Here is a 12,003-nt window from a genome sequence, read left to right on the forward strand (position 1 = left end):
AATGATGGATGGGTAAGTTACTAAGTGGGTAGATGGTTGGTGGGGAATGAATGACTGGATGGGAGGTGAATTAATGGATGAGTGATGGATGCAATGGCAGAATGTGTGTGTGGTTGGGTGGATGGTGTATAGATAACGGTTGGATAAGAACTGGAAGGATGGTAGATAGTGGTGCTAGATGGTATATGGTAGGAAGATGGTGGATGCACCTACATAATGGTAGTTAAGTGATGATGAATAGATAAATAGACTGTAGATTGATAGATGGAGGGTGGGTGAATGTGGACACTAAATTGATGGATTGATGGATACTGAAATATCCATAGATAGTGGATGCATTACAGGTGATAGGTGGTGGGTCGTGGATGCTTGTTGGGTGAATGAATCACGGGAGTATGGATGGATGGTGGATAAATAGTAAGTGGGTGCTTGTGAAGGATCTAGCTGTAGAGAATGGATGGCAAGATGGTAGATAAATGTGAATGAATATATGATTGATGGATGGATCATCAATGGTGAACAAGTAAATGGTGGCTGGATGGTGCATGAATGGCAAATAAATGGATGGTTGCTAGGTCAGTAGATAATGGTTTGTGTACTGTGGAAGTGTAGATGAAAGGTGGATGGTGGACAGATAATGAATGGGTGGATTCTGGATAGATAGATGATGATTAGGTGATGAATGGATGATGGCTAAGTGATAAATGGCTACATCTTGGAATATAGATGCATGAAAGGTGAATGGTGGATGGGAAGATGGTGGAGAGATGGTAGATGGATGGTAGGTGGTCAGTGTACTGTAAATGCAGGGTTTAATGTATAGATAGAGGAAGATGGATAGATGGCAAATGGATAGTGAATGGATCATAAATGAATATGGATATTGAATGAATAGTGAATAAGGGATGGGGGATGATGCACAGATAATGACTGGCTGGATGGTGAATGGATTGTAATGGTGGAGGAGTTATGGTGGATGAATGCTCACTGCTGTCTCTGTACTCCATCCCCAGCACCTAAAATAATGCTTGGTACATAGAGGGCACTCAGTAAGTTTTTCTAGAATGGATGAATATGGATGATACTTGAATGGGTTTTGGATGAATAATGAATTATGGATGATGAATGGATGATAGAGGATATTGTGAGATGGGCAATGAATGGATAGATATGTGTGAATAGGGATAAGAGGTGGGTGAATGGTAGATGGCTAGTGGGTGGGGGATGGTAGATTATGGTTCATAGAAATACGAATGGATTAGGGAGGGGGCATGACTGGTGACTGAACTGTGAATGGGTGAATTGTGGCTGGCTGGCTGGAGGCTAATTGTTGGGTGATGAATAAATTCAGATAAATAGACAGTAGATGGTAGATTGATGATTCACAGCTAGATATATGGTGAATGGATAAATCATCAGTAGATGGACAGATAGTTGTTAAATACTGATGGAAAGCTGTTACACAGTGAATGATGGATATGTAGGTGGTGGATGGATGGGTGGTGAATTAATGTTGGACTGAAGGGTAGGTATTTTCATGGTGTACTGATGCTTGGTAAATGGTGGGTGTGGTGGGGAATGGATGGATGCATGGTGGTTGGATGGTGGTTGAATGGTGGATAGTGAATGGATGGTAATTGGACGGTGGAAGTTAGGTGGTGGATTGTGGATGGGACAGATGTTGGTTTATTGAGGGAGGGTAGTGGATGGTAGATGGTCGATGTTGGGTGGTGGTTGAATGGTGATTGGATGGTAGAAGAGACATGAATAGATGGTGCATGGTAGATGACGGTGGTTGGATAAGTGGATGCTGAATGGTGGTGGATTGTGGATGTTGGATGGACGTTGGATGTTGGATAAATGATGGTGGATGTTAGGTGCCGGATGGTGGAAGGGTGGGGAATTATGTGGATCAGAGGTTAGGCATCTTGGCCTCAGGTGTCAGGCCTATCCACCAGGCTGAATGAGACTGATTGTCCCAAGGCTGTTTTGTTCCTTTGGGGGAATGGCATCAGGGGTAAAGAGGGGCCTGGTGCAGTGACCCCCGCACACACACACATGCACACACACACACACACACACTCACACACGCACACCTTGGCCCTCACACTTGAGTGTAGTCCTTGTCCTCTTCACTCCCCCTTCCAGTTGGAGGGCGTCCTCTATGTATCTGGCCTCCCCGAATTCTGCCCCCTGAATTCCTGCACCTCAAACTTGAGGCTGGGTGTCTCAGGTGACCAGGATCAGGTTCTGGGGGATGCGGTCTTGTCAAAGGGAGGATGAGGCCGGGGTGCTACCTGGGAGCTGGAGCTGCGAAGGGCGGTGGCCGGTAGCCGAGGGATGTGAGTGTGAATGAAGGGCCGGGCGAGGCAGAGCCTGTGGGCGGAGACCGCGGGGGAGGAAGGGAGGGAGCGAGCCAAGGAGGGCGGGAGGGCGGGGCGGGGCGGACAGCTCCGAGCCTGGCGTGGCAGCCCCGGCGCAGCATCCAGCGCGGGCAGGTGAGTGTGAGTGAGGCACAAGGGGCGCCCCCCCTCCTCACTCTTGTCCCGGGCGGGGCCCCGCGGGGAGCCCGGGCGGCCAGGCGTGGCGTGGGTGGGAGAGGAGGAAGGGGCGATTTGGGGGGGGGGGTTGAGTCGGAGCTCCCTTGAGAAGGGGCGGGCGTGGGGACCACAGTCAGCCCTTGGCTGCTGGACGCTGCGCTTTGGGCAAGAACAGTATCTCTGGGGGCTGTGCGCGGCCATACCTGGCCCTACACACCTGGCAGCTGAGGGAGGTGTGGGTGGTGGAGCCTTAGATGTGCGGATGCCCCACTGGCACTGGCCCCTGGCGCCGGGCTGCGGGGTGGCAGCCCTCAGGCATCTGCTGGCTGCCTGCTTGCCCCCTTGGCTCTATCACCGTCTCTACCACTCCTCCTCTCTCCTTCTCCATCTGCATAATCTCTCTGGGTCTGTTTCTGTCTTCTCTCTGTATCTCTCTTTCTCCAGTTCTATCAGCTCTGCGTTGTCTCTGTGGCCAGTGGGTTTTTCCTGCCTGTCCCTCTGGCTCTTTCTCGCATCTGTCTGAATCTCTGAGTCCACTTTCCTGGTCTCTGTCCTGGCTCCCCGGGCTCTAGTTGAGGTTCTGGGGTCCTGGGATGGGATCCCCCATGAAGGGCTCCTCTGGAGGGACTGACCTGGGAGCATCAGCCTGGGGGAAGGGGCTTTCACAAGCTCTGGGATTGGGTGGAGGCTCAGGTGGGTATGCACTGGGATGCCCACTGCAGTGCGTGGTCCCCTTGCAGCCTTCCCTGGGTCCCAGCGGGACTTCAGCTGACCTAAGCTGGGTGCTGGGTGAAAGAAACCTCGTTTCCCAGAAAGGCAGCCATCCTGTTTTGCTGGGTGGGCACAGGATCCCCTCCCCACAGCCCCAGGGCATCACCAGCATCCCAGCCTGCAGGTCAGTGCTCTCCCTCCCAGCACTCCTGCCCCTTGCACGTGGCTCCTGCTGTCCCCCCCAGCCAGCACCCAAATAGGTGTCTGCCTGCCAGAGCCCGCCCCCATTTCTGCCTCTGGACTAGTGCAGGTGGAGAGTCTGAGGCTGGTGCCCACGAGTCCTGGCAGGACCTCTCTTCCCAGAGCCCCTGCTGTGTGGTCTCTGGCGGGGCTCCCTTGCCCTTGTGCCTGGCTTGAGTGGGCATGGCCACATGCAGGCAGGAGGTCAGTTTCCCTTCGCCTTGGGTGTGCAGGGTGTCTGTGCTCAGGGAGGAACTGAGCGCTCCTGCCACCGCCCCACCGCAGCCTGGGCATACCGTGTGGGATCTGTCCCTCAGCGCCCCCTCTGAGGGTGGGCTCAGGCAGGGAGCAGCAGTGAGAGAGGTCCAGCCTGGGCTGTGGGTGCTGGGCCTGGGGTGGGGCGGGTGTGGGCTGGAGTCGTCTGAAGCTTCCGGGAGGAGTGTGGGATCGAGCATCTGGCCCACTGCAGACACCCCGTTTCTGCTCCTTGTCTCCGAGCAGCCCAACAGTGGCAGCAGCATGAGTGCCCCCCAGCCCGCCATGCCAGAGCTGAGCCCAGCTGAGGAGGCTGGAGGCCTGGCAGGAAAGGTATGCAGTTGGGACCCTGTGGTCTGCCACCCGGGAGCCCTGGCCTGCGACTCAGCGCGTGCCTCAGTTTACCCATCTGGGTGGAGGAAGCGGTTCTCCTCTACGGGGGTCTGATCCTCAAAGCAGACCTTGCGCCCAAGACAGTCTGCTCTCCGCTGGGCGAGGCCATGCCAGGGTCCCCTGCCCTTAGCGCTACTTTTCCGGGAGGTATTGATGGAGCTGAAAAGTGAGGTCCCTGCCTAAGGGGTGCCGTCCTGAAATCCTGAGTGCTGGCGTTGGGCTCTTCTCATTGTTGGGGGCAGTGGGACCAGAGTGGGGGGACCAGCCCAGAGCTGCATGAGGGCCAGTCTGGAGCCTGGGCTTGCCCTCCTGGCGGGGCAGATGGGGAGGGTGGACACCTAACTCCACGGGCCCGGATCACCTTCCCCCACTGTCTGGGCAGAGGAGCGACCCTGAGCGGGGACCAGCAGGGTTTCCTGGAGGAGGGCAGGAAGGAGAATGGCGGGGTGGGATGGGGGGCGAGGGATTCCCAGAGGGGGAAGGAGCCCCTGGGCTGGCAAGGCCAGCAGGAGGTCCAGTCATCGGGCCACGCTGGGGTCCCTGGTCTGTTGTCACTCCGATTCCGCAGATGTCCCAGCCTAGTCACACCTGTTTTCACACTTAAGGGTCACCTGTGGTACTTTGTTAAAATGCTGTTTCCTGGGCCCCCACCCAGAGAGTGCATTTAAACACTGTTCAGATGGTTCTGCTGGGGGGACTCAGGGCCATTTAACAAAGTCCGGTCAGCTGTGTGCCTGCCTGTCCTCCACGCACCTTTGGGGGAAGGCAGACACGCACCAAGCAGCTCCCCTTCTGGGTAAAAGAAGGGGGGCGTGGGGAGCTCCAGGAAGGGGACCAGCCCAGGCAAAGGCACGGACACAGGTGGGTTGGTGCAGGGAAGTCAGGGCTGCTGTGGCGCCGGGCCGGCGGCCTGTGCGCCGGCACTGGTGGCTGGGGCCTCCACCTTGGAAGTCCTTGAATGGGAGGCGGAGATGCTGAGGGCACCAGGAGAGCTTGAGGAGGCAGCCCCCGCATGGCGGCTCCTGTGGGCACTGAACAATGAGCCCGGAGCAAGTCACTCAGGTTGCCATGGCAACAGCTTCCCAGCTCCTCCAAGCTGGGGAGGAGGCCGACCCCAGGAAGGGGCTGTGCAGGATACCGGAGACAGCCGGGGATGCACAAAAGCCTTGAGCTCGCTCACCGTGTGACCCTGGCCTTCTGGTCTCAGGCTGCCGTTTGTGAAATGGGCCTAAGGGCTGAGCCCAGGTGGGTCCTGTGTTGCCCCAGGGAGAGCCCGCAATCCCAGGTGCTGAGTGCCCCGGCTCCCGCGGCGGGATGGGGGAGGGGCCGGGACCCTCTGGGGGATGTGCATGTATGCGCATGCGCTCTCCTGGCCCTGAAGACTGGGAGGGATGGGCCCCCCACTCTCCCAGTGGACAGTGCAGGACAGGCGTGGCAGGGAGTGGGGAGCCCAGGCCTGGCGTTGCCTTGACCCCCACCCACCCTCCCTGCAGGCCATGGTGGGTGCCCGGGAGAAGGGCCCTCGGTGGGCCAGCGGCTGCCCTCAATCGTGGTGGAGCCCGGCGAGGGGGGTGCCGTGGCGAGCGGGGAGCTGCGTTCGCCTCCGGAGGGCGCCCAGAGGGGGTCCGCCCAGAGCCAGGCTGCTGCTGCTGAGTGAGGGGCTGCCTGTAGGGGTCCCGAGAGGAGTCAGGAGCCGGGTCCCCCACCCTCCAGCCTGCCCGCACCCGTCCGTCTGCCTGCCCTGTGAGCTTCTGCTCAGCGCTTAAGCGCTGCCTGGTCTGCCCCTCTCCCTGTCGCCGTCCCCCTCCCATCGGCACACGAGGTCCCCTCGTCCGCTGGGTGGCCCCTGGCCTGGCACACAGGTGTGTGTCTGCTCTCACCCCTCGCCACCCGGCCCCGCCCCCTCTCCCCTCCCCCTCACGATTCATCACCTTTGGGACAGGCATGCGTTGCCTCTCAGGGCCCGCGCGGGGTAGGGGTATGGGTGCGAGGCCGGGGAGATGGGCCCTGGTGGGAGGTGCCTGTCTTGGCATGGGCGCCCTGGTTAAAGGCTGAGGGGCTGCCAGAGCCCGGGGAGCTTCTGGGAGGGGGATGTGGGCAGGAGAGGGGTCAGCCAGGAGCCAGCTCTGTGGCGCAGGAGAAACAGCAGGCTGGGCAGGAGGGCCTCTGTGGAGGGTGCATGAGGGGTGAGTTGTGCCCTGGGCAGCTTTGTCCCCTGGAGACCCCTGGGGAGTCTGTCCCAGGGAATTCAGCCTCAGCTGGAGCTGCTTGACACCCTGCCTGCTGGTTCCTCCTCCCCAGAGGTCAGCTCCCCGCCCCCACTGCAGCCCTCCCTGGTCCGCAGTCCCCTTGCAGCTGGGGCCCAGAAGGAGCCTGTCGGTGCCGTACCATCCACCTCTCCCCAGACTCCCCTCAGCCTCGTCAGGTCTGTCCAGGGTCCGCCCCTTGGGTAACCAGTGACACGTGGGCTCTGGGGAGGTCCCTGGGCCTCCTCCCAATCTCTGGTGGCCATGCCAGGGGTGGAGGTGCTGCTGCTCCCAGAGCCTGGCCTCATCCCCCCTCTCTCGCCCAGGACCACGCACCCAGCACCTCCTCCTCCCCTTCACCTGTGGGGAACTTGGGGCCCGCCCCACCCTCGCACATCTCCTTGCAGACCTGTCGGAAGTGCATCACCCACCAACACGGAGGCCCTTGTGTTTCTGCAGCCTCCCTCACCGCGTCTGCCGGGAGCACCAGGGAAGGTTCCAGATGACACTGGCAGCAAGTGTGCCAGCTCTGAGGACCAGTCCGCCTGCACCCAGTGATGGGACAAGGACATGGCCAGATTCCACTATCCCTGGGCTCTGACAGCTGAGAGGGCCTCAGCCCCAGAGCGGCTGGGCTGATGCTTAGAGCAGCCTGGGCCTGCCCGGGCGCCCAGTAGGCAGAGCTGAGCTACCACCTCCGGCCTCACCAGCTCCGCCAGCACTGCAAGCCCCTGCCCTCTCCCGTCCACAGCCCAGGGTCCGGATCACACCCCTCCTTGTTCTCTGGTTGGAAGCAGAAATAAAGGCTCTTCCTGGTGGTCAGGAGGCGCGCTTGGTGGGGATTCGAGGAGCTAAGGACAATTTTGGTTCTGCCAGTGGCCTTCCAGGCAAGGGCCTCTGTTCAGAGCCCATGCTGACCAGACCAGAGTGCCCAGTGAGTGACCACTGGGTGTTCCACTGGGGGTGAGGGTGGCTGGCGGGACTGTCGTGTTTGCTTCTCTGGCACCCTGCCTAGGGCCCTCTGCTCTGCTCGGCCTCAGCTGAGGCTGTCCAAGGCAAAACCAGCTTCCTCTATGTGGCCTCCCCACCTCCTTGGGGCCTCCAGCCCTGGCTGGACCCCAAGGCAGGACTTCTTCTGTCACCCCCTACCTACTCTGGGTGCAGTAGGGCACAGGAATGGTACATGGGTGGGGTGCACTATTCCAGCTTGAATCTTATGAAATCCTTGCGTAATCCCATTGTATGGATGAGGAAGCTGAGGTGTGAAGTGAGGTGCCCAAGGCTAGTGCTGGCCACGGCTATGACGGGATCCCTGAAGTTGGGAAGCCACTGATCCAGCCAGAGTGCCCATGTGGGAGATTGGGTGGCACCTCCTTCTGAGCCACGCGAGGGCCCTATCCCTCCATGGGGTACAGCGACATCGTTTCTTGGCTCTGCTGGCCGGTTGGGGTGGGCCTGGGGCGCAGAAACCTGATCACTGCCTGGACCCACTCCCCAGGTGTGCCACCCTCCCTCCCATCATCTCAACCTGGCCCCCTGCTCTCAGCCAGGCTGACCCAGGCCTGAGGAAGCTCAGGGCCTGGCAAGGGGGAGCCCTGCATAAATGTTAGCTCAACAAATCCACAGGCCCAGGTGGGTGGTAGCGTGAGGTCTTGGTGAGCCTGGAGGAGGAGGTGGGAGACACAGGCCCCTCTGTTCTTTCCTGGAGGCCTTGCTAACCTCCAGGATGAATAAGGCACGTTCTCCTACCCGCCTTCTTTCTAAAAATAGCCCACCCCCCAAATGCAGGAGAGGTGGGAGGCGAAGTGCAGAAGTTTGCCTGGCAGCCTGCTTTAATTTTAAACCTGTGGCCAGTACACAGGCCCAGGATGGCTCCTCTTAGGAGGGGGTTGGGCTGTCGTTCAAGGTCTTGCCCCTCTTCCTCCACAGGCCCTTCCTGTCGGCTCCACAAGGGGGCAGGGGGCAGACACTTCACAGGAAGCCTTGCCAGGACTTGCTGACACAAGGGATTCGGTCGAGGGCCTGAGCAAGCAGGAGTCATTTCCGGGTTCCTGGTGTGGAATGCAGGGGAGGGGCGGGACGACGGTGCCATTTACTGAGATTTCATCCTCGCCCCTCCCAGGCAGAGTGTTGCAGCCATTTAAACGCGACTTTCTCAAGGTCCCACAGCTGACAAAGACCCGGCTGGGACAGAATCCCAGGTGCGCCTGAGACCTAAGCCCTGGCGGTGCCCACAGCGCCGCTCTGGAGCTCACCGCCTAACAGGGCAGGTCTTGGGTGGAGGCGACCCGTAACTGGAGGTCCCGGGTCCCCGTCGTGCCCCGTGAGCTGGGGAATAGTGCGGTGTCAGGCCCGGGGAGGCAGCCCAGTGGGGGTGATCTTCACCCTGTGGGTCTGCTGTCCCGCACAACGCAGGGCCTCGGCCCTTAAAGACCAGCAGGCTGTGGGCTTCCCTGGTGGCGCAGTGGTTGAGAGTCCGCCTGCCGGTGCAAGGGACACGGGTTCGTACCCCGGTCTGGGAGGATCCCACATGCCGCGGAGCGGCTGGGCCCGTGAGCCATGGCCGCTGAGCCTGTGCGTCCGGAGCCTGTGCTCTGCAACGGGAGAGGCCACAGCGGTGAGGGGCCCGCGAACCACCCCCTCAAAAAAAAGACCAGTAGGCTGAGACCACGCACACAGCGACTGACCCGCGAGCTTGCGTGTAACTGCAGGGGGCGGTGCCAGACACATATGCTCCGCCCACCGACAACCTCGCCCCGCCCCCTGAGGCCCCGCCCCCAGCACGCAGGAGCTGGCCAACCTAAACTTTGCAACATCGGCCTCGGAGAGATTGAGGCTCAGAGACAGACACTAACCCCTGCCCAGGCCCACAGCCGGTTAGGGGCAGAGGCTGGAGCCTTGGTGTCCTGTTCTCAGGCTGGTCTCTGCCCTGGACCCGGCGGCAGTGTAAGTGGAATTTGCCGCTTTGGGCCTCTACATTCAGCGTGTAGTAGCCTGGCTCCCCAGGAACTCCTAGGACAGGCAAGCATCTGGTGGTGTGGTCCTTCTCCCTCCCTTCCTGCCCTGGGTGCCAGGTCCTCTGCTGAGGTGAGACCACTGGATCCCAACAACAACCCCATTTTATGGAGGAATAACCTGAGGCTGAGTCAGAAATGCCTCTCCCAGGGCTGTGCAGCCCAACATGGGGCAGAGGAATTGTTCTCTTCTTGGGCTCCCCAGCTGTGCCACCGCTTCCCAACTGCCCCCTCTGTTCGGCCTTCTCCTGACCCGGGCCAGACCGGCCCTGTGCCCAAGGCTCCTCTGAGACAAGGCTGGGACTTTTCCAAAGGGATTTTACTGAGAAAGTTGGGGGAAAACAACATGGAAATAAAGTAAAAGAAACAGCACAGCCTCATGCTGAAAAGTGGGCATGGGTTTGGGCAGGGGTGCGGTGCAGCTGGGAGTTGGGAAGAGGTCTGGGGGCAACCCTCTAGGCCTGGGCACCACCAACTTTTTTAGGGACCTGTCTTATGAGTGGAGGTGACCTACATTGGAAGGTCCCAGCACTCACATGTGCCCCATGGCCTGGAGAACAGGAGGGGCGGACCAAGGAGCCCCCAGAGTCCACCAGGGCCCTGCCCCATGGGAAGACCCAGTCCTCAGAGGCAGAGATCTCGGCTGCAAGCCTAGCCTCTTCCTTGCCAAATGTGTGGCCGTGAGCAGGTCCCTATGCCTTTCTGAGTAGGTGTCCCAGTGCAATATGGGTGGAGACCAGCTACCCCACGGGGCCCCAGGACTTCCACCGAAGAGCCCTGGGTGGTCGCCTCGAGGACCCCCCTCCCCTTCTGTCTCTTGAGTTGTGCTTGCCCCTGTCATCTCTTAGTCTCTGACAGTTGGAGACACATGGGACAGGAGGCCACTGGGCAGGCTGGCCTGAGCCGGGGGGGGGGGGGCGGGGAAGGCCCACCCAACCAGCGGGGTGCCTCATAGGCTTGAGCTGGGACTCTTACGGCCCCACTTCACAGAGGGGAACCCAGGGCTCTGGGAGCTAATGACTCAAGAGAAAACTAGAGGGCTTCCTGGAGGAGGTGCTGGCATCTCCAGGTACAACTTGGTCCATGTGCAGATGTCAGCAAGGTACTGCAGCATCTCAGCTGCCTTCCAATCTGTTATGGGCTGGATTTTGTCCGCAAAAAGTGTTTATGTTGAAGTCTTAGCTCCCCGTACCTCAGAATGTGACTGTATTTGGAGGTGGGTCTTTGTAGAGAGTGACTGAGTTAAAGTGAGCCCATCTTGGTGGGTCCTAATCCAACATGGCCTTATAAGGGGGGGGCATTAGGACACAGACCCGCAGAGGGCTGACCACGTGAAGACACAGGGACAGGGAGAAGACGGCCGTCCACAAGCCACAGAGAGAAGCCTCAGGAGAAACCAGCCCTGTCAACACCTTGATCTGGGACCTTGCAGCCTCCAGAACTGTGAGAAAATAAATGTCTGCTGTTTAAGGCCCCCAGCCCATGGTACTGCGTGCCGGCAGCCGCGGGGCGGCTCAGGGGCTTGTGTCTGCTCTCTTCAGAAGCTGCCCAGAGCACCTCCCCTGCTCTGCCCCGCGCCCCTGGGGCTCCAACCCGAGTGAACAGGCCTGGATCTGTCCTCTCTGGATTTTCCCTAAGTTTTTTTCCCTAGGACGCCAGCAGCGGAATCCCCCGAGGAAGGTGTCGGGCCAGCCTCTCCTCAGTGACCCTCCACACAAAATGTCTTTAGCTGGAGCCACCTTGGAGGAGTGGGACCTGTGCTCCTGGCCGATCCGGCTCAGGCCCACCTCCTCACCTTCCCTCATGGGCTGACCCCTGCTATCCCTCCTGTCCCTGAGCACAATCCTATCTGTCCTCGAGGGCCCCTCTCCTTCTTCCAGCTCCTGGCAGGTGGCCTACAATGTTCCCTTTGCTGTCGCTGTCTCCCCCCCATTTCTGCCCTCGGGGCTCTCAGCGCCAGGCAGGGCACAGGGCTGGCGCTGGCGACTCTGCCCTGGAGGGAGGGGTCCTTCTGGGCTTGGCCACTGTGGGCTGGGTACCCCCTTCCAGCCAGCTGGAGCCCGCTGCCTCTGGCCTCAGTCTGACCAGCCCTCCCCAGCAGTGTCCACCCCCTCCACGGCCTCCGGAGTGCTGCTTCCTCGTCCCTCCCCTCCACGGCCCCTGGCCTGAGCCTGAGCCCTGCACTGCCAGGAGTCAAAGGTTGGAGTGATTGCCTCTGGAGTGGGAAGGGGGTGGGAGCATTTCTACAAGTGAAAGCATGGGGCTGTGGTGGAGGGTGGGGCTGGGGGGGTGGCCGGGGGCCGTGGCCAGTTTGGCGGTAGCTGGGGAGTCCCAGCTGTTGGTCACTCGCTCTGGCTGCTCCAGAGGCCCCAGCGCCTAGGCCCCGCTCTGAGGCCCCAGCTCGGCCGGCTTCTCCTGGCAGCCCTGCTCTGTTTGGGGCCCAGTGTCTACTCACCCGGCAGGTATGTCTGTGCAGGTGGGGCCGGAGGGCCACCGGGGTGCTCTGGGGAGTAGGCGGGGACTCAAGGGGCTGAGGACAATGCTGGCTCTGCTAGTGGCCTTCCAGGCTGAGCGCCCCGGCTCAGAGCCCAGGCCAGAATGCCA

At 60.1% G+C, this 12,003-nt stretch overlaps 1 protein-coding gene across 1 annotated transcript; it reads left to right on the top strand.

The window, feature by feature from the left end:
• Positions 1-4,010: 4,010 nt before the first annotated feature.
• LBHD2 (LBH domain containing 2) lies at positions 4,011-6,943 on the top strand (the record flags this gene model as incomplete). Its single annotated transcript, XM_079699217.1, is given in 4 exon segments — positions 4,011-4,079; positions 5,633-5,663; positions 5,666-5,787; positions 6,845-6,943. Coding segments are annotated over 4 exon segments (321 nt in total).
• Between the last annotated feature and the right edge of the window lie 5,060 nt (positions 6,944-12,003).

The sequence above is a fragment of the Hyperoodon ampullatus genome (genome assembly GCF_949752795.1).
Source record: "Hyperoodon ampullatus genome assembly, chromosome: 3".
NCBI classification, from domain to species: Eukaryota; Metazoa; Chordata; class Mammalia; order Artiodactyla; family Ziphiidae; genus Hyperoodon; species Hyperoodon ampullatus.